Source organism: Pygocentrus nattereri, chromosome 28 (genome assembly GCF_015220715.1).
Source record: "Pygocentrus nattereri isolate fPygNat1 chromosome 28, fPygNat1.pri, whole genome shotgun sequence".
Taxonomy (NCBI): Eukaryota; Metazoa; Chordata; class Actinopteri; order Characiformes; family Serrasalmidae; genus Pygocentrus; species Pygocentrus nattereri.
The window spans coordinates 10266296-10293520 of record NC_051238.1 but is presented as its reverse complement, the minus strand read 5'-3'; the positions used below and the strand labels follow the sequence as shown (position 1 = coordinate 10293520).

Below are 27225 nucleotides of genomic sequence, written 5' to 3'. Positions count from 1 at the left end.
GAATTTTCCCAAAAATAATAATACATTTGCAATAAAATGTGTATCTTCTTGAGTGGAAGCACAAAAAAAGACTTTCCGAGATATTTTCCTCCAAAGGAAAGTAGAAAGAGCTAGCGTCGGTCTTCAACATGGCGGGCGGCTCTCAACTCATTCCACATGAAGTTCAAGCAAAGGGAACGAGGGGTCGGTTAAGGGAACGGGGAGTCGGTTAAGGGAACGAGGGGTCGGTTAAGGGAACGAGGGGTCGGTTAAGGGATCGAGGAGTCGGTTAAGGGAATGGGGAGTCGGTTAAGGGAATGGGGAGTCGGTTAAGGGAACGAGGGGTCGGTTAAGGGAACGAGGGGTCGGTTAAGGGATCGAGGGGTCGGTTAAGGGAATGGGGAGTCGGTTAAGGGAATGGGGAGTCGGTTAAGGGAACGAGGGGTCGGTTAAGGGAACGAGGGGTCGGTTAAGGGAACGAGGGGTCGGTTAAGGGAACGAGGGGTCGGTTAAGGGAATGGGGAGTCGGTTAAGGGAACGAGGGGTCGGTTAAGGGAACGAGGGGTCGGTTAAGGGAACGAGGGGTCGGTTAAGGGAATGGGGAGTCGGTTAAGGGAACGAGGGGTCGGTTAAGGGAACGAGGGGTCGGTTAAGGGAACGAGGGGCCGGTTAAGGGAAAGAGGGGTCGGTTAAGGGAACGAGGGGTCGGTTAAGGGAACGAGGGGTCGGTTATAGGAACGAGGGGTCGGTTATGGGAACGAGGGGTCGGTTAAGGGAACGAGGGGTCGGTTTGAGACAGACCCGCCGCCTCGGCGCTCCAATGGTTTATCTAACGAACTTTACTTGACCTGATACGGTAATGGAACCGCCCTTAATATGGCGACGGCAACACCGTTAAGGGGAAAAGTCGAGAGCCCGATAATGCAGTAATGAATAAAACAGCGTGGGACTTTTTACTAACCGAAAGTTTAACCGTTAGCCGGCTGGAATTTCTTTCTTTTTGACTAATTAGAGTTAAGCACACCGACTTTAGATTGGGATGACTCGCTTTCTGTACTGGTGTTTCCTCGTCCTGGGGCGCCGTTTCGTAGACGTGCGGAGCTCTGAGTCTAAAGAAATGACATCTTTTTCGGATTAATCACGAACGACGGTGACGCGCTCCACTGCAGCGTGATGACGTCGAACCTCCGCCGTGTTGGACGTCAGGCGGTTCAAAGAGGAGGAAAGATGGCGGACAACAAAGGCCAAGCGGAGACGGATAGCTCGGCTAGCATGGAGTCAGAACCAGCTGCCACGGTAAACGGAGACACCACCGGTGAGCCCACAGAATCGGCTAGGGTTACAGAAGCCGCCCCGAAGGACGTAGGCGACGGACAGTGCGGAGAAAATGTTTCGCGAGTGTCGACACCCGCTGACGACGACGGCGGCGGCGGCGGAGGGGAAAGCAGCGATACCGCTGGAGGAGGAGAGGGAGAGGGAGAAGGAGGCGGAGGAGGAGAAGGAGAAGTAAACACCAGCCGTAGCAGCCCGGACGGCGACGGGAACAGGAGCGTAGAGGCTGCAGAGACGTCGGGGACCGCTGGTGAAGGCGCTGCCACGGCCACGGCCACGGCCACTGCCACGGCTCCGGCTCCGGCTCCGGGCCCGTCCCCGGCCCCGGCCCCGGCCACGGCCCCGGGCCCAGCTGCAACCGCAGCCGCAGGCTCTTCCCCGGCTCCCCCAGCAGAGCCCTCGCCCGCCGCTCCTCCTGCGCCAGCCACACCAATAAATCTGCTGGATACGTGCGCCGTGTGTAAACAGAGCCTGCAGAACCGCGACTGTGAGCCCAAACTCTTACCCTGCCTGCACTCGTTTTGCCTAAAATGCATCCCTCAGCCGGAGAGACAGATCAGCGTGGGAGTCCCGGGCCCCCACGGCCAGGACACGCACATCGGTGAGTGGATAGAAAGATCGAGAACCGGCCGCTGGTTCCAGCTCGTGTAAAACTGTGTTGGCTAAGTCTCTGTGTTTCAGGGAACCAGCCGCAGGCTCGGGCTTCCTTAAGGAACAAAGCCTCAGATAACATCTTCTCCCTGTTTCTCTCTGACAGGTTTTGTCTGTATCGGCTGCTGCTGTTCTGTAACTGTTAGTAAGGCTCTACACAAGATCTCCAGACTTCAGTCTTGCTTAAATATTGATGTGGCCATTTCTGAGGCTCCAGTGAGAAATATTTATATAAATTCACATTTGCTAGCCATGTCGCTGGTCAGGTAGATGTTTTTTAATTGTTCTCGTTGTTATTGTGGCATATTTAATGTGGCTAATGTAGTTAGTGATCCATCCAATGTAGGCATGTGAACTGCCCTGTGTCTCCATCTCTTTCTCTGGATGAACAGACCGTCCCAGTGTTCTCCTGTAAAAGGAAACCAGTGCTCTCTTTAGGATGTGGGAGATGGGTAAACAAACAGGGGCTCCACTGTGGGGACTCCATTTGAGAGAAAACGGATTGGGTACATGGATTAAGCCTCGCCATGTCTGTTATACAGTGTTAGTGTCAACACGCATGTCACGTTTAGGTTCACAGGTGGCAGATCTTCTAAGTTGAACATCTAACTGCATATTTGGGCACAGCAATGTCAGAAAATGGTGCAGTGCAATTAGAAGTTATTAGAGCTGCATGTAAATCGTTTAATTTTATGCCGTTTAGGCAGTTTGTTCATTAACTCAGTTGACCTTGATTGACAACAAAAGCAGGCCCTATTTGTGGTTCTGGACTGATATGCTGTGATATTGCTTTACTGTTTCCAGTAGGTAATGAACATTTATACACAAAATACAAAATCCTTGAAATAGCATCATCCCAGTTGTGAGACGCTTCAGTTTTAGGTCTTAATTATGTTTCGTGTGCTTCACACACGGCGTCCAGTGCCCGACACATGAAGCGTACTTCCAACCTTTTTCATAAAATGCCTGCCTAATAAGATCATTAAGGTAACAAAGTCCTTCACATTGGTTTGATGTCAAATGCACTGCTCTGTAGAAACTTGGAGCCAGAATTTTGACAGCAGGGTTGAAGGTAACCAGTTGTCTGAAACATTAAATGCGTCTAGAAACTCCCTCCCGATGTTATTATATGAAGTGGTTATGAAGGCGTTGTCTGACGTCTGAGACATTGTTTGATAACCCATTTGAGAGACATTTGAGAGACGTAGCCTTCACGGCCCCTGGTTCCCATCACCACCAGTGTAAATGAGTCATATTCACCAAGTGTCTCAACGTTTATCCGTTTCACTTCTGAACGCTTTGAATGATTAGCTTTACTCACCTTGTGATACTCGATGTTATCAATATTGTCCAGTGCTAGTGCTTGATGTAATGGCTGACTGAAGCATATGAGATACCAGTCAGCATTAGCCTGCCAATAAACAGCATCCCACCTTGGCTTATTTCTTTTGCCCCTCTGGATCCATGTATTGCCTTAATAAATGTCCATTCTCACATTGGACACTGAGCAGAGACTGAGCCAACCCATTTCTAATTAATTGCACATGTCGCAGTCTAGGTTTCAACAAGTTCCATTCATTTCAGCGCTATTAATTGCTGCACCATCATAGGTCAATGAACTGAGCGAGCTAGTCTTGTAATCTGTTCTAGATGGCTGTTTTTCATTTGAAGTCACGGTTTACAACACAAACATCTATGTCAGCTTTATTCTGCACTGTTTTTTGCCGTTTATTTTTAATAATGAGATTAGATACGGTCTGCTTGTTATTCACGTTTCATAAGATGTTATATGTGTACAAGCTGCAGTGTAACGGCTCCAAGTCACTTGTGGTCACAAACAAAACCAAACTACATACAGCTCTGTTCTGTTAGCGATGAGCAGTTCTACGTCAAACCTTCTGTTTTCACGTCACAGTTTACCTGCTGGCACAAGTTCTGATCATTCTAGCTTACCCTGAGATAATGTTTTTTGTTATCTTGTGAACATCTGGTCAGTGTGTGCACTGAAAAGGACATTTCTTAACAGAGATTAGCATGCTGCTGTTAATCTCAGTCATGTCAGATGCTGAGTGCTGGTCTTGGCAGTGGTCAAGGCAAGATAAGAAGGATGTAACACAAGATCAGTGACCATGCAGCAGTCTTTAGTGGCATTGGACTGATGTTGAGATGATGAGCCAGGCCATATCAGAAGGTCGAGACTGTAAAAGCAAAAACTTTTGAAAGGAAATTGACCATATGTCTGCGTAAAAATAAATTGCATTCAACATATCTCAGTGAAACTTGGGATGCAAGCCGTTTTCATCAATGAGCTGAAATCGGGGGGGCCAGAACGCAGTGTTTATGGTGGACCAAGGGCCAAAAGGACAAAACAGAATACAAATAAAAAAGGTGTGCAGATGTTAAATTGAACTTTAAGAATGTGCTTAATGACATTATGGTATATTTATTGTCAGAATACTTATAAAATACAGTTTTACAAGGAAGAATTTTAAGTTCTTTGTATCAGAAGTTTTTTTCTCTCACAGGATGAGGGCCTGGGGTTAGCATAACTTTCTTGTAGGCCAAATCAAAAGTCCTTATGGGCCAAACTTTCTCCAGAGGGCCACACTTTAGACAGCCCTGGTTTAGCTCATAGATAGCTGAGATAACCGAGTGGGTTTGAGAGAGCTATAAACATGCTAGAATTTCATACTTTTGTTTTGGACTGAAGTTCAATATGTGCCCTATTGTGTTCATGCATATATTGAGGGCCCTGTAGTTTCCCTTTTCTTAGAATCACAGAGGATTCAAAAGAATTGAGAGATAAAAATGTGATTTACCTTTAAGTGCAGAATCACATGGGATTGCGCCTTATTCCACCGACTGTTACTTCTCGTATCTTCTTGAAGCATTTTGTTGGTTAGAGAGTGATATCCTTGTATATCCTTGTGTATTGTTTGTGCATCATCTACTCAATAGGCACGCAAGAATGACTTTGTGATTTGTGTTATTGGGCAGAGTCTGGGTTAGCAAACAACACGTTAAAGCAGCAACCAGTCCGCATATCAAAGCTGTCAACAAAGCTGAAAATTCAGCCTTGTCAGCTTAGTTTAGGGCTCAGCGGTGCCCCCAACGACTATTATGAATCAGGTGGACAGCTATTCTGTGAGACAGAACTAGCTGTGCCTTAAATTAAATTTCCCTGAGCTCGGTTGACAGTGAGAGGCACTTTAGTAGACACGCAAAACGCTGTTCAGTCACTCACTGAGAGACACTCAGATGGTTTTGCGTATGTGGAATAAGCCCAGACTGGACTTCAATGTCTGTGGTGTTTTCCCATTTAAAAAAATCCATTTTGCCTTTGTTTAGGCTGGATCTTAGTCTGGGAAAATGGGCTTAAGTATAAGATTGTTGTGCATTTTGATAGAGATGTCTCTCCGATGGAAAAATAGGCCTTGCGCAAACTGCAATACTGACCATCTTTAATGTGAGTACTGTTAAATACTCACCAGCTTTAATTGCAAAGAAAGTGCGATTCATTTTGTTTAAATTAAATGTGCAAAATGTTAAATGAGCAGTGTCCTTCTCAAAGTGTTTAATAGTATTTTTAAAACGTGGTGCCACATTTGAAAATGTTTTGGAAGTATTACAATGTTATATTTTTGCCATCCTCACCTCAACTCCACCCTTTTGTTAGAGCACTTCAAAGCATATGTATTAGAAGCTGTTTAAACCTGGACTGCACTTTTGTTTGATGTTCTAAAAAGCGCTTTATTCATTTTAGTTTCACGTATTAATTCTATTAAACGTTAATGCTGAGAGTTTCGCCTGTCAGTATTTATTTTCATTATGGAACAATAAGCCCTTTGATAATGCAAAAAAAGGTCAAATTTTATATAATAGTAAAGAGTTTTTGGGACCCCACATTGTTCTCCTCCTCATTAAGCTTAGCTGTAATTCTCCAAGTGAGGTGCGTTCATCTCGAATGTCCCAAAACAAGCCTACCATTGAAGTAAGCACCAGTAAGGCTAGATAAGTAGGCCAGAGCCATTTAAGCTATTGGTTGGATTGATTGATTTTGACGCTGCATACATGAAGTCCAATCTCCAGTGATTAATTTAATGCCATGCGCGTTTAGTCTGATGCGTATTGCGCTGTGCATGTTTTCCCCGCATGTGTCTTAGTTCTGTGTTAAGCTGTCTGGGCCTCTCTCCTCTTTGTTTGAGGCCTGTTTACTCATATGTGCTTTCACATGTTGTTTTTGTTGGCCTGTGGCCTCATTATTAACATTTAAATCCTAATGGTCATTTGTTTTGTCTTCAAGACATTTCCAGTAAAACAGTGAAAGAGTACAGCTTTTGATCTCTTGATCCCGGTAAACATCTCGGTTTTTGAATTCACACTCTAGGCTGTTATTTCCAAGTTTATAATTTGAAAATGACAGTTTGTTTGACAGTGTGTTTACATGTGGTAGGTTATACATTGGACTTTGCTATAGAGCAGCAATTTTCAAACTAGTCCTCAAGGGCCCCCCAGATGGTCCACATGTTTTTGTCCCATGCCTGTTTGTTGTGAGCTGGGAAAGAGCAAAAATGTGGCCTGTCTAGGGGGCCATGAGATCTGATTTGAGAACCACTTTAGTGTTATATTAGTGCAAAGGTCACATTGAGGCGGCTGTCGAATTGGCAAGAGTAACTGGTGATAGAACATAAGCTTGAATGAAGTCGGGGTGGTCGGTGTGATGTTTTCACAGGATATTCTGATAAATTACCATGTTATGTCATGATATTGTGTGGCTATTGTTGGTATTTTAAAAACCACTGACCAACCGCATGTTTCATTATAAAGAGAACATAATTGGGCTTGTGTAGTTTGTTGGTGGGCTGTTATTTTTAAATAAAGCACAGGCTCTTTTTTGTCTTTTCCAATTGATCAAACCTCAGAAAAGTGTCATTGTAAAAATTATATTCTTTTTCCTGTCTGGACCGCAGATTTCAAATAGTAGTTTGGGACAAGGCTGAAATATTACTGTTCAATATGACTGTAAGTCTGTGTTTGAGCAAGCTCTGTGGTTTATTCAGGATTTTGTGTTGTATAATATAAACATTCAATTTATTCCCGAAAATAATAATTGACATTTTAGTGATTTTGTTTTTCAATTTCTGTCTATTTTAAGGCATTCATTGTAAAATCCTCGGGAATTTTCAGACTGTTTTTGGAACAGGATTTATTGGGATTAACTGACCGTATTATCATGAGATCAACATTTACCCCGGGTATGGTCATTATTCGTCCGGAGTGGACTATATAACATGGCATGAGGTGTTTAATGGAGCAGATGTGGCTTTGGGCAAAACCCCAGCGCCTCCAGTTAATGAAGGGACTGAGTAAATCCGCTGCAGTGGCCCTGCTCTCGGAGAGCAGAGAGAGACCACTTCTCTACAGTGGCTCACTTCAGCTGCACTCGCCAGCCAATCATTGGCCGACTTGTACAGCTGGGGCTTAGGGGGAACTGGCTGAATGCAGTAGGAGCCAGTGCAAACAGGATCCAGCCGGCTTGAACCAGTTCTGGCTGCAGCCGGTTAGATGAGGGAAGTGAATTGATGGCATGTCAAGGAGTTCAGGAGGGGGCTGGGTGATTAATGGGTGCGTGGGGGAGGGGAAGAAGTCTTATCTGTCAGCATCTGATTTGGAAACCGGATTAAAGTAAAATTGAATTAGGTTTATGAATACATTAATCTGATGTCTGTGCAGTAGATCAGAGTACACCCAAAAGGAAAATTCCACTTGGCCATTTGCAGGCAAGCTTAATGAATCACATGATCATTTTCATCAGAGCAGATTATATTTATAAATTAAACATAAACTGACTCTGTAATATAGAGCCAGTGTGTAGCTCTGAGCCTCAGGCACGCTTCTTTTTCACAGCTCGTTTTGGATGAGATATTTAATATCAACATTTCCAGTTTCCATTATTTTAGAGATTTTTGTTTTTAATCATCATTAATATTGTTTTCCTGTGTTCCCTCTGTTCTGCTGTTGTGCTGTGTATTATTTAGTTAGCTGGTTATTATTCATATTTTTTGTTTCACATCCTCTGTATTTTTTGTGTATTTTTCATTTAATCTATCTGAATAAACGGAGTAACTCGACTTCATGAAATATCTCCCTGGGTTCGTGTGCAAAATCTTTGCATATTATGACTTCAGTTAGCCAGGGTTGAACAATAACTGAGAGGGACTTTCTGGTTTCTGGTGTGTCCACATCTGATTACACTTCCAAGCAAATGTCTGATCACTTAAAATCCAACGGCTTTCCAGATATGTCCATTTAACAGTTCAGAGATATTGTCTTACATAAAATAGAAATTTAAATAAATGGGAGGTAAACTAGACAAGTGCGTTATTGAGGCCCAGTAGTCACTTGTATACATCGTAAGTATGTGTCCTGTGTTAAATGGTTAAGGGTTAAAATTGAAGGTGTTAATTTAAATTTTTGCGTCTCTCAGGCTGTGCTGAATCTTAAACTTCAGGTCTAAACTTAGTTTGCAGTTATGGATTTTTTTTTGTAGTTTCCACTTTCAAAATGTTCCCTGAAGAGATTCTAGGCAAAAGGGAAAACGTAAAGCTGAAAATCCCTTTACATGTTTTACATAACTTACCGCTGATCTGCAAGACTGAGAAGAATCTCTGGTACATACAGTCCTAGGCAAACGTTTGAGCACCCTGGGTCACATTACATGCTTTTAAAAAATATATATATATATTTTTCAAGTAAAAATAATAAATAGTAACTTTTACACATTTATGGTTACATTTCCTGTTTTAATGTTAAATCAGCAACTAACAGTAATTCTGCATTAGTGTGCAGACGTGTGTTCCCTGTAGAGAATGCGAAGTTATTTTCACTGAAAAAAATCTAAAAAAGGTTTAATTTGACCAAGAGCACCTACTTTTGCACACAGTTATGACTGTAAACCGGTTAAAGGAGCCAAACCTTTTGTAAACTGTAGATGACTTGTGGAAATGTTTGATGCTGGAGTAGCTCAGTGAAATGACCTTAGGTTAGCGTTGTTGCACACATGTCTCACACATGCTGTTTCTCACTAGGTCTTGTTCCTTGTTTTCTTCTCTTGCTCAATTCCAGTGAATGTCATGCGGTGTACAGTGTGCTACCAGGAGTACAAACAGACAGACATGATAGACAATTACTTTGTGAAGGACACAACAGAAGTCTCCAGCACTTCGACAGAGAAGTCTATGCAGGTGAGAGAACGTCTGTGGCTGTCCCGAGCCAGCAGTGTCTAATTTCACATGTCTGGATGTCATCAGCCTCTTCTGCATGCATCACAGAGAAACATTGACATGAATATGTAGGTCCAGTTTAGCCCTTGAAAAGATGTTTGCTGAGTCTGTTTTAACTGCTTTATGTGTCGGTTTCCCGGTCACAATACAGGTATGCACCAGCTGTGAAGATAATGCCAGCGCTGTTGGTTTCTGTGTGGAGTGTGGGGAATGGCTATGCAAGACTTGCATTGAGGCACATCAGAGGGTCAAATTTACCAAGGATCATACAATACGTAAAAAAGAGGAGGTCTCTCAGGGTAAGTTTTAGGCTTGCACAATGCACAGCTCTTTAAATTGCCTTCACGTTGCCGGTCTATGCAATACTGATGTTGCAGAAGTGTGACCGGCAGATGAACCTCCAGTGTTTTGGCTGCTGTGAAAAGTTTGACCAGCCACAGTTGTTTTTAGGTTCTGGTGTAAATCTTAGGTGTTTTTTATATATGGGATGGTGGAATACATTTTAAGTGCAATGTCCATATTGTGTATCCCTAGCTATCCAAATATTTTCTTTACACCCGCCCCCCACATGCTCACGTGGTAATTACCTCCGTTTAGACACGTCTCGATTATTACATAATTGACTGATCAGGTAATCAAGCTGATCAAAAGCCTTTAAGCCAACAGCAATTATTTTCCACAGTTGTCACAGCAAACAAAATGTAAATTACATGCCTTTTTATCAACTGGGTTGAGGAGCGTACATATCGCTGCTGTCTGAAAGAAACGTACTTCCATTTTGATTGTTTTTCAGTTTTTGGATTTGAAATTTGAAAATGCTTGTTCTTTACATTGTTTGTAAATTTCATGAAGAATGGACCAAAAGAAACGGCCCAAAATGAATCTAGCCCCATTGACTTAGTAGGTTCTTTCTTTCTCCCGTAAGGTTAAAGTTCCAGAAAGCAGGAAACACACTTGGGTTATGCTTTTTCTGCTAAAACAGGGCCGTGGTGAATGTTTGTTTACTTGAGCTGTGTCCTTCGTCTGTTGGGAACTACTAAGTATCGACAGTCAGGAAGCGGGTTGGCGAATCAACCAATTTGACCACTTAAGGCTTGTGTTGTAAAAGTTTAATAGTAAAGTTCACAAAAAAGACAACTTTTTAATCACAGTTATTAATGTACACAGTTTATTATATTCAGTCGTATGAAAAATTGAGTTCCCCCTGTCAAATTTCAGTTTGTTGATTTTTCTAAGTGAACCTATCAACAGATTGTTTACAGAGGACAAACAGATGTGGTGTTTTACTAAGCATATGAAAAAAAAAATGTCATAACTTTTGCACAGGCCACATTTATTTATTTTTCCCCCCAATGTGTTTCCAATAAGTAGGGCAAACACCCTACACTATACCAATAAGAGTCCTTGGGCAAGACTCCTAACACTGCCTTGGTCTACCTGTGTAAAATGATCAAATTGTAAGTCGCTCTGGACAAGAGCGTCAGCAAAATGCCGTAAATGTAATTTATTGGAATATTATTCTAGGTCATACCCAGCTAAAATGGATAACCCAGCTACCTCCATTTAGAAGGCTTATCTAGGTATATTTATTTTTAGATTTGTTTTTGTATTTTTAAATGTGACCGTATGTATTGCAGAAATCTGACTTCTTCCCAGGATCACTTTCCCAACATAAGTTTACAGATTTAGGTGCATGTTTTGTTTACAGGCAGTAGCTAAGCAGCTATGCCAGTATCAGTGCAGTAGGATGTTTTGCCAGAACCACATCAAAGCTGAGATGATCTGATTTCTGAGAGCTAAAATAAAATGTATAATGCCTTTGGTTCATGCATTTTTATGGTGGAATACATGAATTGATAAACGGTTGAGGGGCTCACATCTCGATCTGCGGTAGTTCTGGTCCCAGCTCTACAGGCAGGGGATCCTCATGCAGTTTCTATGGCAACAGTTTTGAGTGAGTCAGTTGCTCGGCCCGTGCTGGCTTCATTACCGCTAACTCGCCTACAGTCTTCCTAGCTTTGGTCAGGTCTAGAGGGGGAGCTGTTAAAACATATGGCTTTTTGGGCGCGAGAGAGGGATGAAAGGGTGAGCAAGTGATTTATTTATTTTTATTTTTTTAAAGCATTTATTTATTTTATTTTTTGGGCCTTGGGCTGAGTGATGTGTACGAGTGTAATGATATTATGTCCTAGATTAGGCAGAGTTTCTTAACTCATTAATTTTGCATGGCATTATATTTGCCCCAATTCTGTTGCTGTGCTCAGCACAGCTGAGACAGCACTAATTAGTTAGAGAGATGCATAATTATTGTTAAAGCGCTTTGCTTGCCATGTCTGCCGATGATGTGAAACTGTCAGGTTTTTGTGTTTTCTGTGTGCAGGTTATGAGTAAGTTAGGGCAAGGATTCAGTTTGTATAGGACACACATATTAGCAGTGATGTTTATCAAAGTGTAATGATGGTAATCTACATAATATCTTCCTCTTTTCTGATTTGATTTTTTTTTGTAAAGCTATATAAGTTATAGACTGAACTCTTTCTGGCTCACCATGTACTGTGAATCATGAAAATACACAAGATTACCCTTAAAGTAAAGATATTAGCACATTAAACAAGGATTTAACAAAACTTTATTGAAATAATAAGGTAATAAAACCCTCACTGATGGATAAATATTTGTAAGTTATTTTGTAGTGGCTATGTGCAATAAAAAACACAATCTGGCAACACTGATCAGCTTGTCAACTTTAATCGCCTATATCGTGCAACATCAATCCAATCTGTTGAAATAAGTGTTTATGTAGGTCTGTGTCAGTTGTTATGATGCGTCACGTCCTCACGCTGCCCTGCAGTGTCATGTAACCTCTGTGTGTTCTTAAAAGTGATGGAGATCGGTCTGAAATAGTGTTCGCTCACACTTTGTGATGTTAGCTGTGTACTCCTTCCTGTGAGATCAGGAGTGTTTTTGAGTAGTTTCGGCATGATGGCCTACTTTTGAGAGGCTCGTCTTGAGTGAAGTGCTTCAGTAAAAAACCTCTCATTTTAAAGCGTAGTAGGTTTCTAACGAAGAGAGATCAGACTGGTGTCGCCTGATACTGAAGGTGTCAGTGTTGATATCTAAAAAGAAAAAGTTGTGCCACCTGTAGTTTTGGGTCGTATAACTGAGCCCTCCTTAAGCTGCGTGTTTGGTGTTTGCAGAGTCTGTGGGCTCATCAGGACAGAGGACCGTGTTCTGTCCGATCCACAAACAGGAGGCACTTAAACTCTTCTGTGAGACCTGTGACAAACTGACCTGCAGAGACTGCCAGCTGCTGGAGCACAAAGAACACAGGTCAGCCAGCTGTGCTCTTTATTTTCAGTGTCTGTTAGCTGCTTTACCAGTGTGCACTAATACACAGATGTACTGTGAGATACTGAGTTTAAATCAACACATTATTGCCATTGTCTTGTTTTATAGGATTCCCAGTTATGTATTACTGCAATTTTCTCACATTATTTCATTGCTGATACTTTTGTTATTAGCTTTTGAGACCCTGATGACAGAAAATTTGATTAACAAGAAAATGGATGTATATTCGTGAAGAAAAATAGTTCCATTAAAAGTTAATTAAACTCTATATGCTGGCGGCTGTTACTAAGTTACAGATGACATGTTGCGAGGTTGGAACTAAATGAGATATTATTAACCCTTTTTTGCAGTGTGTTATGTAATGTGCTGGTGGTTGTCTGTTCTTTATGTTTGAGTGTTAGAGCAGGGAAACCAATACACAGCAACTTGATGTTAGTTAATGTTACCGTACAATATTAATTATTAGCCATTAGTTTGGTTAAATGGAGTTAATTCTTTGGAAATTTTCATCTTTGGAAATTCACTACTCTAAAATCCATCTTCTCTGACTGTGTTTAACCTCCCATCTTCCAGGCTCTTTGAACTCTGCACAACATATGGTCTTCATGAGCCTCCTGATTTTATTTTCTACTCTCTACAGGTACCAGTTTCTTCAGGAAGCCTTTCAAAATCAGAAAGGAATCATTGAGACATTCATGTCAAAACTGCAGGAGAAGAAAAACTTTGTGCAGTTTTCTGCAGCTCAGGTGCAAAACAGGTAGGACTGCTGCCAAAGTTCCTTCATTATTGATGGCCGTGATACCGTGATAATCAACTCTCTCTCTCTCTCTCTCTCTCTCTCTCTCTCTCTCTCTCTCTCTCTCTCTCTCTCTCTCTCTCTCTCTCGCTCTCTCTCGCTCTCTCGCTCTCGCTCTCTCTCGCTCTCTCTCGCGCTCTCGCTCTCTCTCGCTCTCTCTCGCGCTCTCGCTCTCTCTCGCTCTCTCTCGCTCTCTCGCTCTCGTTTTTATTTATTTAAACCCTACAGTACTGTGCAAAAATCAGAGACCACCCTTCAGTTTCGTCATTCACAATCAAAGCGACCGTTTTGTACAAGCTGTTTGTTTTTCAGGCGATGTATCTGAGGAGTTTACATGTGATAATCCACTTAAATAAGGAAGAACAAAGTCAAAGAAAAATGAAAAACAAAACAGGAGTTCCCAGAAGTTTAAAAAAAAAATTAGGCAAAACAACCTGATAGACCACTAAAACCATCCTAAATAGATAAACAGTACTCTGTTTTCATCTGTAAGAGAGAGGAGAAAATCAGGCTCTACTTCAGATCTGAGGAAATCCACAGGTGAAAGAAGATGAAAACTTGCAAATCAAACTAAGGAGCAGCTGGTGTTCTCGGAACAGTGGCCTGACCACCTCACTGTCCAGACCTTAAAACCTCAATGTATTTTTGGGATTGCTTGGATTGTGAGAAGCAGAAAATACAACCAACTTCAAAGACTAAACTTTGGAGTTGTGGAAAAATATTTCTACATTTATTTCTTTGAGAAACTGAAAGCAGATGCTGTGAAAAAATGGAAGCTGTAATAAAGGCAAATAGTGGACACAGTAAATACTGAATAGTTTATTATGTTTAGTTGTTTGAGGGTTCTGCGTAATTTTTCTCTTCTTTTCTGCTTCTTTCCTGCCACTGAAAGCTCAATGTAAATTAATTTACATTGTGTTTTCAGTGGTGGGAAAGAAGCAGAAAAGAAGATTTAAATAAGTTTCAGAATGTCTCATATTTGATGTGCCCACCCCGTTTCCCCTTTAAGGACAGCAGTATATTACACAACTTTTAATTTCTTTAATCATTCAGTTGAAATTAAAGCAGAAAAAATACAAAGCAGACCTAATTTGAGTGGTTCAACATCCTGTATAAACATGGTCTCATTTCCAACTTTGCCCTGACTGAAGGGTGTATTTAAATCGCAGGTGTGACTGCAGTCCTGCTGGAACACTCCACAGTTGCCTTGCTATCCCGTAACCTAATTCAGATGATCAACTTATTTTTAAGCCCTTCATGAGTTGAATCATGTGTTGGTGAAGCAAAAAAACACTGTATTGCCTTCGTTCATAAAGGAGTCATTTATAAAGCCTGTTGGTAAATGATTCTTAGCTGAATGATGCTTCTGCCTTCTTTTATTAGAGGTAAAGGCCTACAGTTCACCTTTTTTTTCTCTCTCTCTTACGGCAGACTGAAAGAAGCAACCGAGACACACAGGAAGGTTGAGCATGAGATTAAGATTGCAGTCTTTACCCTCATCAACGAAATCAACAAGAAGGGCAAGTCTCTGCTTCAGCAGCTGGAGGTATGGTGGCAGTGGTGACTCAGAAGTGCAGTTTTATTGATCATTTTTGTGTGTGCCTTAAATGTCATGGAAAATTGCCATATTTTTGAACAGCTGTGCTACGTTAAAATTAAATTTTCTTATGAAATGTATTTCTTGTTTTGATTACTGGAATGTCCAAGTACCCCACAGAAAGCCTGTTAACATGAACAAAAAAGACTGAATCAGTCGCTAACATAGAAGTGTAATGCTTACAATATGTGACAATACATCACTCTTCTTCGCTGTCCTGTCCATCAAAGACGTCTGTGCTTAAAAGTGCAGCGACAGTGAAAGTATGAAGGCTGGAAAAGTGCATGAGATTATTCAGTGGGGTGGGAAGCTTGCTTATTGTGATGCAGAATTGAGAAGCGAATCCTATCAGCCTGTAAAGTCGCATCTTTTTATAGAAGAGAAATGACGAAACGTCAGACTTCACTTTTCACAGTTTCTTAGACGATGGCGACAGTGACAAGTAACATGCAATGTGATCTGACTGGGAAAGTGCAGTTTTGTTTACTGTGTCTTCTTTTACATCCTTTGTTCTCTTATCCTTACTGCTGTCTTATTTCACTTCTTCTTCTGTTCTTGACTCTGATGTTCTCCTGTTGTAGAGCGTGACAAAGGAACGCACCATGAAGCTGTACAGCCAGCAGCGGGACATAGGCTCAATGGCACAACAGATCCTACATGTGCTGCGCTTCACTCATTGGGCCATAAGCAACGGCAGCAGCACAGCACTGCTCTACAGCAAGAGACTGGTGAGACACCTCAACACTCTGCTCCACCCTGAGGGAGCTGGACTGCAGCTACTCCCCAGCCTTAAGCCTTGTTTTGGACTAAATTACTCCTTTGAAAGTCCTTTTTAGTTCAGGGTTTGACTTGCGTGTCCAGAACACCAACCATGTAAAGCTATGTTTAGACTGAAGGCCTTAGATTTAGATCAGTAAGGCTGTCTTTAGAGTGTGGGACTTTTTGGCTCTTCAGTTGGTTTCATTTAGGCATTGAATCTTGCCTTGATTTTACCTGTGTTCAGTTCTGCTAAGTCGACTGGATTTATTGCACTATTCTCCATTTTTATTGGGACCAGTGGTTTCCTCTGATTGGTTCCAGATGACCCAGTCTCGACAATGGTGACCATAAATGCTTGACGCCATTAAAACTGCATTACCTGTTTAGAACCTTTTAGGACAGAGTTGTGCTCTAACCTTCACTCAATATTTTCATTTTTTTCCCTCTTATTTGTGACGTGTTCAAATAGATTTTGTGGCTTATCATACGCATTTTGGTCACATTTTTCAGACTGATTTGATGTGTGTTTTTTATTTTTTTTATTTTAAATATATATTTAAAAAAGTAAAACTAGCACTGAAGGTTGCTTCCAATTCACTGCTGAGGCACCTCTAGATTTTACTTTCTTTTGCACAGCGAGGCTCTGCTTAGTTAAGCTGTCTAATTGTGATATTTTATCAAAATGCCTGAAAATCTCAATAGAAATAGAAGACAGAAGGTCCAGTTATGACACTTGTGTTTTTATGTATAATTTTATTTTTACATGACCATTTTCCATCTTCTCTTTATCGCTTAGAATTAAACAGGCTTTTTTATTACTGTGAATTTTAGTGTTTTAGTTTTTCATGACATCAGAAGCAGTGGATTAAAAAGTCTGTTTTTGCAGCTTTAATTTCCTTATATGGACTGTATGGTCTGGGGAGTGAATAGTATGTTTTAGACTTTAGTGTTTACATACTGTATCAAACTCTTTTATTCCAAAAAAGGAAAGACATTGGTTTTGCGTGATATGGGTCCTTTAGGAAGAGTATAAATTGGGTTCCTGCTTCTTAGACTGACAACAGCTGAGTGTTTTCTTTCCTAAGACACACTTGATTCAACATTCTTGAAGGGTTTAGTAATTACCTGCTAAGGAAGAGCAGGAAAACAATAAACTCTAGACTGTTACAGCTCTCTGGGATTTCAAATGAAGACCTCTTGGCTAAATGCAGCATATCCTTCAGGGAAATATCTGTAAACACTTCGTGCCTCTTCAAGACTCGGTTCTTGAAAGCTGTGTATCCATATGCTGACATAAGTGCACTTTGAAAACTATCCTGTGTGTTTTTAAGCTGCTGTTCTTTTGGTGTAGAAAGCATTTAAATTTTGTTCTGGTTGAATATCCTTGCTTCTCTGTGGCAGATCATGTACCAGCTGCGCCATATCCTTAAGGTTCCCCTTGACCCGGTACCTCAGGCCAACGGAGCTGTTCGCTTCTTCTGTGACCCCACTTTCTGGGCCAAGAACGTCGTCAATCTTGGTAACAACTTGAATCCTTATTATTCAAATATTAAGCTTAAAGAGGAATTTCATAATTTTTCAGAATTTCCACGTTATTCGTTAATTAAGATAAATTAAGATGCAAACAAGGAACCAGATGTCTAAAGAGTTAAATGCCTCAAACTCCCTAAAATGTTTTACTTGAAATGGTAGATTTGCAATAAGCATTTTAAAAAATACATTCATAGTGGAGACATCCATGTAGGGTTATATAATGCAAATTAGTCCCCAAAGAAATTTTTTTTTTAATACACAGAGGCTTGGTATTAAATGGCCTTTAACAACTTGTACTTATGAATGACCCAAAATATGCTGTGCAGCCAAAAAAAGTATTTTTGTTTTTGGAAAACAATGGAATATTCAGTTTTAATGGATCATTTATGTTGATGCAGAAGTCTCTTGACAGATTTTTGGCAAAATGCTACAAAATAAGATGAACGGTGCCACCATGTGGTTGTATTAACATGTAGGTGCATTAGAGAATCCTGTTAAACATTCAACATGGGATTGTCATTATCGGTTATGTTAATGATCAGATAATTCGCTGATTATTTTTCACTAATTGAGTAATCAGGGCTTTAAAAAATGTCTAAGAATAAAATTCAGTTAAATGAACAATAGCAAACCATGCATAGCCTTTCAAACATTCCAAATAGTTTACTGAGGAAAAGATAAAAAAAAAAAAAGCCATTAATTTTTTTTTTAATGAAAGTATAAAAAAAATGCATGCTGTGAAAAAAAATGCACATATGTATCTATCTGCACATGAATATCAATCTGGCCCTTTTATTACTGTGAGAAATCAATAGGAAAATCTAAAACACTAATCATTGCCCATTGAAAAGGGGTGTGTGTGTGTGTGTGTGTGTGTGTGTGTGTGTGTGTGTGTGTGTGTTTTTTAAATCAAGTAATCAAGTAACTGTGACCGTCATAATTCAAAATCATTTTCTGTCATCTCAGGTAACCTGGTGATTGAGAAAGTGCCCCCACCAGCACCGCAGCCTCCAAACATGATTGGACCACAGATCTCCCCTGGACACAACGCTGCTGCCAAGCACCCTGGGCAAATCAACCTTGCTCAACTCCGACTGCAGCACATGCAGCAGGCCGCTTTCGCACAGAAGCAGCAGCAGCATCAACAACAGCATCAGCATCAGCAGCAGATCCAGCAGCAAATGCGCATCGCATCGCAGATGTCTCAGCATCCTAGACAGGGAGGACCCCCTCAGATAATGCAGCAACAGGTGATGAGGGAGTGGTAGTTTCATTTTAGGATTAGTGGTACGGGTGTGCTTCACAGAGCAGGATTTAATTCTTAGCCAGTTAATTTGATCTGACCTTTGGTGTGTGGTCTCACAACGGTGGATTACATTATATACTGGGTTACATCACTTTGACAATTCAGGATGCATGGCTTACCAACTGTAAGGCAGGAGAGATTCAAAGCTTTTAAAATGCTTTATCTTGTACATGTTTATCTGGTATGATTTTTTTTTTTTTTTTTTTTTTTTCCTTTTTTTTCCATCTTCTGTTTTATCATTTCTTTTGAGGCCCACTTTTGACGTTTGTGTAAAGTTTACCAAACCGATCCAGCCCATTTCCCTACCTCTTTTTATGCTTTTGAATTAAACAGGCTAATTTGGTTACCGCATTTTAAGATTAATATATGTAAACGAGCTGTTTTCTGATGTGAGTGGCACTAAACTGCTGTAGGCCATTACAGGTAAATGCGCATTTGAGTCACATTATTATGACCACCAGCTAATATTCCATGACCCCATCTGCCCCAGAGAAGACAATCAGCATGTATGTGATCTGCAAGGATGTATTCATACCCAGATTGTTTGAGAGTGCCTTCCACATGGATGTGGGACCACAGAATGCCACGAAAAACATTCCCCAGACCACAGCTGTATGAGTTTCTCACTGTCGCTGTCAAAAGTAGGATGTGGTCATAAAAATGTGACTTGACTGTATATGTTGGTTATCATTACATCATAAAAACAGGTTTTGCAGCTTATTTTCCCTTGTGTGGACTGTATGGACTGGGGAGTGTGCAGTACATTTTAAAATGTTACCACTACTCACATGCACAAGGATTAATCATAGCTAGATTATGTAACCCTGGGAGAGCAGAGACCGTAAAACCACTGTAGCAAAACAAGGTTACCACAGTTGCATTTGTTATTAGCGCTTATTCAGGAATGCTTTTTAAGTGGAACATGCTTTGTGGCACAGACCTCTGATTTAGCACTGTGTTATTGTGAAATGTTTTAAAGCAGCGTCTTAATACTAAACACAAGATGACAGTGAGCATAGTGGTGATATCTCCAGTGATATCTCAGTGAATTACTCATCAACCCTCAAGTGTAAAACTCTCCTGTGTCTGGATGTATAGCCTAAGTGTATTTCTGTTCATTTGTTTCAGCCTCCGAGACTTATTAGCATGCAGTCAATGCAGAGGGAGGGGGTTAACGGTTCCGCCCATATGTATCCCCCTCCCCACCACCTCCGCATGACAGCCGCACAGGGCCGCATGCCCGTGGCCCAGCCCCGTCTCAATGGACAGTCGTATCCCATGATGCAACCGCAGCTTCAAAGACGGGTGAGTGTCTTTCACTTTACTCATGGAGACTTTAGTTTAGTTAGTGTAACCCATTGTGTGGCTGTAATGTTTGTCTGGACAGATAATCACCAGACATAAAGCTAGAAATTGATCTCTTCAGCTGAAGGATTTGTTTCTCCTGCTTTGCACTGCGAGCAGAGGTTGGGCCATTTCTGGTAGATCGGTCACATTGTAAGAAATAGTTTCTCAAGTGAAGAAAAAAAAAAATCAGCCTGGTAAACTTTGCAATGCAAAATCTAATATTGAGAAGTTTGAATAACGCACATTAATTTGGTGAAAAATTGCCCCGGCTGGATATTAACTTGGCATAGAGCGGTGGTGCCAGTGCCAAGAATTTTTATTGTGGTTGAACCTGTAGGCTTTGGCATGCTAACGAGCAAACTGGTGCTGTAAGGTCATAAAATATCAGCAGTCATGTGTGACAGGTGGAGTAGTTTGCAGTTTGCCTACTAATTTACCGAGTTTGAGAAGGGAAGTTTGCTGGGTCGCAGTCATTTCTGAGCAAGTTTGGGACTTGTTATCACTCAGTTCTGTACCCCACTGACGGATCATGTAACATAGTTCACTTGAGCTAATACAGAGATGGATTGGCCCTTATGATGGCACTGGGGGTTCCCTGAGGGGAAATGGCCAGGCCAAGTGGATGAGGGCTTTTGAAAACTGGTAGAGAAACGAGTGGCTAGAGCTCTTTAACTCAAGGTACCTAAACAAGCTAGTTATGCTGATCAGTTCGGCAAAATACCAGCACGGCTACTTACAGATACTCCCAAAAGTGAAATTTGGTTATTCAACCCAATCGTCAAGAAACCAGCCTGTGACACTCATGACTTATGAAATGGTCTAGAAATATGTACAAATAAACTTTTGAATTGAATCAGATTTAATTGAATGACAAGCTAACATGCTAGTCAAAATACACTGACACAGCAACATGCACTTATGTTAAGATTGTTGTATACATTGTTACATCTCTAGTACTATAGATACAAGTAGGCGGACACTGTTCATTAGTGTGTGTTGTCAATCAGTGGATGTTCTTCTGTTCTGTGGTGATCAACTGTACGATACAGATTTGGCAGATAGAGTTCAGAGTGGTTTCTTTAAGCTTGTAGCGAGCTTAATTAGCTGCTGAGTTGAATTCAATGTATTCTTAAAGGAAAAATCAGCAAACTGGAAAGTTCTGTGCTTCTTCAGTTCTAATTATTTAGCACCACTGGTTTAAAATTAAATCTGAAATTCAAAAATACTTCAAATTAAGTTGGGTGGCTGTTGTCTTTCTGGTTGTAGCTGTTTAACATCACTCCACAGCTTCCCTTTGAAAACAACCATGTTCTTTTCCCTGTAGCATTCCAACCCTGGCCATGCGGGCCCCTTCCCTGTTGCATCACTGCACAACGTCAGTGCTGCCAACCCTACCAGCCCTACCAGCGCCAGTATGGCCAGTGCCCATGGCCACCGGGGCCCCACCAGCCCTGTAGTGGGCCCCATCGAGCTCATTCCCTCAGTCACCAACCCTGAGAACCTGCCCTGCCTGCCTGACATTCCCCCCATCCAGGTATACGCACTGTTGCCATCACCATGCTCTCATTCAATTAGTACAATAGTACAACACACAATGTGTGTTGAAGCTGATTTACAGCTGTAAGACTTACTTTTTAATCCAAATTTGTCTAACACCTCCATGAGTTCTGATGTTCTTGTTAGTTATTTTCCTCACTGAATTTTTTTCACAGTTGGAAGATGCAGGTTCCAGCACCTTGGACAATCTCCTAAGCCGTTATATTTCCGCTAGTACGCAGCCCCCTCTGGCACCCACTAATAACCTTAACCCATCACCAGGACCCTCAACGAACTCTCCGGGATCCTCAGGTACCTTTCAGATTACTTTAAATAAGCAAGAAGCTTTCTTCCGCATTTGTGATGCCTTTGTTTTGATGGCTTAACTAGCCACCATTCACAAATGCCTGCTCACAAACACATGAAAATAATGAATCCTGTGTCTGGTCTGACACCCTCAATTGAATTTTCATTCTCCTGTTCAGGGTTATCAAACTCACTGACTCCAGCCCGGCCGTCCAGCTCCTCCAGTACAGGCAGTCGTGGCAGGTAAAGGTGCACTGCGGGATCCTGCAGTTCTAATTCTAAACGTGCCTGTATGTTGGGTACTTTTCCACTTCATGTTGGTCATTGAATATTTGTGTGTCTTGTAGCTGTGGGTCAGCAGGTAGGTCGGGGACTGGGAGCACAGCTTTAGACCAGGTGAAGGTTAAACAGGAGCCAGGAGTGGAGGAAGAATGTGGGTACTCTGGGGCCAACGTCAAGACTGAACGGGGCAAAGATGGCCGGCGGAGCGCTTGCATGGTATTTCAACTTCTACTTAACTATCTGGCTACTTACGTGACAATAGTGCCCCTTGTGGGGAATGAAAATAATTTAGGAGAAAATTATTTTTTTTATGGTAATAGTTTCATGAAATTGACATTAAAAACCAAACATTTTACTTGCTGGTTCTGTTTTTCAACAGTTAAAAATTACAAGTTGTTCCACTTACTGAGATTTGTTTTAGAAGTATTTTATACAGTTTTAAACTACATTTAAAAAAATAATACTAATAATTTGGTCTACAATACTTGCAACTTTTATATCATCAGTGTTGCATGCTCTAAAATGTATTGTGCATCCCTGCGAGCCATTCTGTTTACTGTCCAAAACGACTATTGAACCCACTTGTGACTTGTTTTCACATTTTATTTGTATATAGACGTAAATGAAGTTAGTTGGGCACTCTTTTTTGTTACAGTGCCATGCACATGCCTCTCAACCACAAATGGCTTTGTAAAAAGTACATTTTAGGCCAGGGGTATCAAAGTCAGCCTCTTAAAAGGGTCTTATTAAAGATCAACAAATCCATGGGCCACTGAATGTTTTTCATTTTTAACATCTTGCTATAACCCAATTTGTTCATTGTTGTCAAAATAAGACAAAACGTCAACAACAAATATAGGCACATTTCAAGGTCTACTTGAAATACTATATCTTGAAATATATATTGCATTGCAGTGCATGCTGGCTGTTGTAGGGCAGGGCATTTTAAAATGGGTTAAAATTAATAGAAAATTCAAATAATTTAGTGGACTGGATATGATTGTGTCACGGGCCTCATCATGCTTGTGTTTTGACAAATGGCCAAACCATCTCAAACTATAGTTCTGAGTGGGATGTGAAACAATAGTTTTCACTTCTATGTTTCTGTGATTTGTCAGTGGATGCAGAAGTGCCACTGTGTGGCCAGTTACTTAAAACAAGGCAATTTAGGACTGAAAGCAGATTTCTTTTTATATATATGAATGATATTGTCTATTGGCATATATAATAAAGGTGTATCTATGGTTTTTAAAACATGCCACCTTTCTGATTGGTCATGCCTTATCTAGGTGAAGTAGGAAATGACACTAATTTCACGTCCACATTATAATAGTTGACTGTGTTACGGTGTCCTATATGAAGTGATTAACTAATTTGAGTCCTTTTCCGTCTTCTTTCTGCTGTTCTTCTCTCTGTACAGATGAACAGTCCAGACGCCAGCGTGACCCCTCCTCTCCCTGTCCTGGGTTCTGTGTCCACTGGTTCTGTACAGGATGTTTTAAGAACCCTGGGAGAAAATGTTAAAATGGAACCTCAGAACTCGCCCTGCATCAGTACAAACACTTCTCTGACTAACGGCAGCATGGATGTTGGGAGCCAGGTCATGTTTCATCGCTCCCAGAGGGGCAGTAGCAGTTCACAGGCTAATGCTAGTAGCCAGCCAGGCACGGAGGGGAAAGAGGATGACCCAAATGAAGACTGGTGTGCGGTGTGTCAGAACGGAGGAGAGCTTCTGTGCTGTGACCGCTGCCCTAAAGTCTTCCACATCACCTGCCACATCCCTTCACTACGTGCCTCGCCCAGGTAAATATCATTTTGTCCGCTCCAGCTATTGTGTTGGACTGACATGCCTTCCAACAGCAACTAAATAGATGGCCTGGCTCCATAATTTAAAAAGTCATGAAACAGAAATGTAATCGACATTTTGTAAAATTTACTACTACTCCTCAATAATAATAATTGTTGTTGTTATTATTATTGTTATTATTATTATTATTATTATTATTATTATTATAACAACAATATTTATGCTTTTCAATATGCTTTTTAGAATAACAAGACTATTAAAATGAAAAATAATTTAGTGAATTGATAAATGTGGCCAATTCTTTCAGATACTGATTTGAAACTTTGAGTGTTGGCCAGTAATGATCCAGTAAGTTTAAGAATATGCTATTTTAAATTGCACACTCCTCAAAGGGTAAACATAATTAAATCAAGATGTTACCATAAACTGTAGGAATATATTCTTATATAGATTAGATATAGATGAAGATTCTGTGCCTAAAATTCATGCAAGTTTTATTACAGGAGATAATCTACAATCCTTCATCTTTTTTTTTTTTTTTTTTTTCTGTTAACCCAGTTGTACGGATCTGCTTTAGTGTGAAGCTGTGACCAAAATGGATCCGTATTTGCATTTCAAGGCACTTTTATGTGCTTGAAATCCAAATCATATAATAGAATTTCATAGTGTTTTTGAGGACACTACGGTCTCCCACAGTGCACTTGTCATTTCTAGTGAATGCCATAGATCACTACGTGTGCTGAAAGTGTGTAAAAGTGCATTGTGAGTCTCTTGTTGCTAAGCAACAGACATAGTAATGTTAGTAATGATGACCAGCTACTGAAAACGAAACTTAAATGTTTCAGTGTAGGTTTTTGCTACATTTCAGGAATCAGTTTCAGAAGCTCCATGTTGAAAAGACTCCCCAAGAGCATTCATTTTTCCTGGTGTGATTTTGTATCAGTTTAATTTTCGGCTCTTGATATCTCCCGCACCCCCCTTTCTCTCTTCACCCACCATCTGGATTCATCTGGATTAGTGGAGACTGGATGTGCACGTTCTGCAGAAGTCTGACCAATCCAGAAATGGAGTATAACTGCGATGATGACCCTCCGAATAAAAAGGACAAGAGTGAGCGGGGTCTGAGTTCAGAGGACCAGAGGGTGAGTTCCCTCTGTAGGACCTGTAGATCTGTTTCTCTTTTTGATTTCTCTTTTGTTTTATGCCATTGAGTTGTATTCTATTTGTTTAGGTTCAGATGTTAAAGTAGCATGTGAGTTTTTGTCGTCACTAGTTGTTTTTTAAATTGTTTTTTTTTATTTTTATATCTTATCCCTTTTTTTCCTGTTTCTGCCCTCCACAGAAATGTGAGCGCCTGCTGCTCTATATATTCTGTCATGAGCTGAGTGTAGAGTTTCAGGAGCCAGTTCCTTCCTCGGTAAGCTTTCCTGTCCACGCTTCTTGACTGACCACACTTATTTTCACATGCTTAATACCTCTTTATATGGAGCCCTAAGACTGAGCAATATTATCCAATTAGTGTAAAAGCTAATTGGTATATAAATATTCACTGACCTTTTTTAAGGTTAAAACAGTGCCTTTATTATAAAACAAACATGCCACAGGAGGTGAATTGATTTAAAAAAAATGCATTACTCACAAATTAGAGAACAGCAGATAAATGATACCAGTACATGTGACTTGGCTATAACTAGCATGAAGAAGGGATTTTATTTCTTTTTTTTATTTCTTTATTTTTTTAAAAAATGATGCCGACTGAAAGATGCCAGGGAGGTATTTCACAAAATAGGATTTTTCAGTAAGATGAATCTAGTGCTTGATTTTATAAGAGGTGTATCCCAATATCTTTTCATGGGACAACACTATAGAAATGAAATTTGGATATAACTTAAAGTAGTCAGTGTATAGCAGTATAGATTTACTGTCCTCTGAAAATAACACGCAGCCATTAATGTCTAACTAGCTGGCAGCACAAGTGAGTAAACCTCACAGTGAACATGTCCAAATTGTGCTTAAAGTGCCAATATTTTGTGTGACCACCATTATTATCTAGCACTTCACGAAACCTCTTGGGCATGGAATTCACCAGAGCTGCATAGGTTGGTACTGGAATCCTCTTACACTCCTCCATGATGACATCACGGAACTGGTGGATGTTAGACACCTTGCGCTCCTCATCCTTCTGCTTGAGGATGCCCCACAGGTGCTCAATTGGGATTAGATCTGGAGACATACTTGGCCAGTCCATCACCTTTATCTTCAGCAAGGCAGTTGTCATCTTGGAGGTGTGTTTGGGGTCGTTATGAAGTTGGAAAACTGCCATGCAGCAGTTTCTTGGAGGCAGGGGGATCATGCTCTGCTTCAGAATGTCACAGTGCATGTTGGAATTCATGTTTCCCTCAATGAACCACAGCTCCCCAGCTCTCCTGCTGGCAGCACTCATGCAGCTCCAGACCATGATGCTACCACTGCCATGCTTGACTGTAGGCAAGAGACAGTTGTCTTGGTACTTCTCACCAGGGCACCGCCACACATGCTGGACACCATCTGAGCCAAACAAGTTTATCTTGGTCTCATCAGATCACATGACATGGTTCCAGTATTTCATATTCTTGGACTGCTTGTCTTTAGAAAACTGTTTCCAGGCTTTCTTGTGCATCAGCTTCAGAAGAGGCTTCCTTCTGGGATGACAGCCATGCAGACCGAGTTGATACATTGGGCAGTATATGGTCTGAGCACTGACAGGCTGACCTCCCACTTCTTCAACCTCTGCAGCAATGCTGGCAGCACTCATGTGTCTATTTTTGAAGCCAACCTTTGGATATGACGCTGAACACGTGGACTGGACTTCTTTGGTTGACCCTGGTGAGGCCTGTTTGGAGTGGAACCTGTTCTGGAAAACCGCTATATGACCTTGACCACCGTGCTATGGCTCAATTTCAGGGTGTTGGCAGTCTTCTTATAGCCTAGGCCATCTTTGTGAAGAGCAACAATTCTATTTCTCTCATCCTCAGAGTTCTTTGCCATGAGGTGCCATGTTGGATATCCAGTGGCCAGTATGAGCAAATTGTACCCAAAACACCAAATTTAACACCCGTGCTCCCCATTCACACCTGGAACCTTGTAACTCTAACGAGTCACATGACACCAGGGAGGGACAACGACACAATTTGGACGTGTTCACCGTGCTGTGAGGTGTACTTGTGTTGGCAGCTATTTAAACATTAATGGCTGTGTGTTCATTTCAGAGGACAGTAAATCTATACTGCTATACAAGCTATACACTGACTACTTTAAGGTGTGTGTGTGTGTGTGTGTATAATAGACTGATCTACATAAAAGTGTGATTTCAAAGCTGACTCT

The 27225-nt window shown here is 41.1% G+C and overlaps 1 protein-coding gene across 2 annotated transcripts in view; it reads left to right on the top strand.

Annotated features, from left to right (window-relative positions):
• The first annotated feature begins 1132 nt into the window (after positions 1 to 1132).
• Positions 1133 to 27225, top strand: part of trim33 (tripartite motif containing 33) — a 32594-nt gene continuing 6501 nt past the window's right edge. For both annotated transcript variants that reach the window (XM_017716450.2, XM_017716449.2), the window contains exons 1-17: positions 1133 to 1912; positions 9088 to 9206; positions 9397 to 9544; positions 12443 to 12575; positions 13234 to 13350; positions 14821 to 14935; positions 15568 to 15714; positions 17147 to 17264; positions 18245 to 18528; positions 19713 to 19889; positions 21256 to 21465; positions 21644 to 21779; positions 21953 to 22016; positions 22121 to 22271; positions 23476 to 23858; positions 24881 to 25004; positions 25205 to 25279. In XM_017716450.2, coding sequence (XP_017571939.1) covers positions 1153 to 1912; positions 9088 to 9206; positions 9397 to 9544; positions 12443 to 12575; positions 13234 to 13350; positions 14821 to 14935; positions 15568 to 15714; positions 17147 to 17264; positions 18245 to 18528; positions 19713 to 19889; positions 21256 to 21465; positions 21644 to 21779; positions 21953 to 22016; positions 22121 to 22271; positions 23476 to 23858; positions 24881 to 25004; positions 25205 to 25279 — 3261 coding nt within the window. In that variant the 5' untranslated portion in view covers positions 1133 to 1152. The remainder of the gene's footprint in view (positions 1913 to 9087; positions 9207 to 9396; positions 9545 to 12442; positions 12576 to 13233; positions 13351 to 14820; positions 14936 to 15567; positions 15715 to 17146; positions 17265 to 18244; positions 18529 to 19712; positions 19890 to 21255; positions 21466 to 21643; positions 21780 to 21952; positions 22017 to 22120; positions 22272 to 23475; positions 23859 to 24880; positions 25005 to 25204; positions 25280 to 27225) is intronic.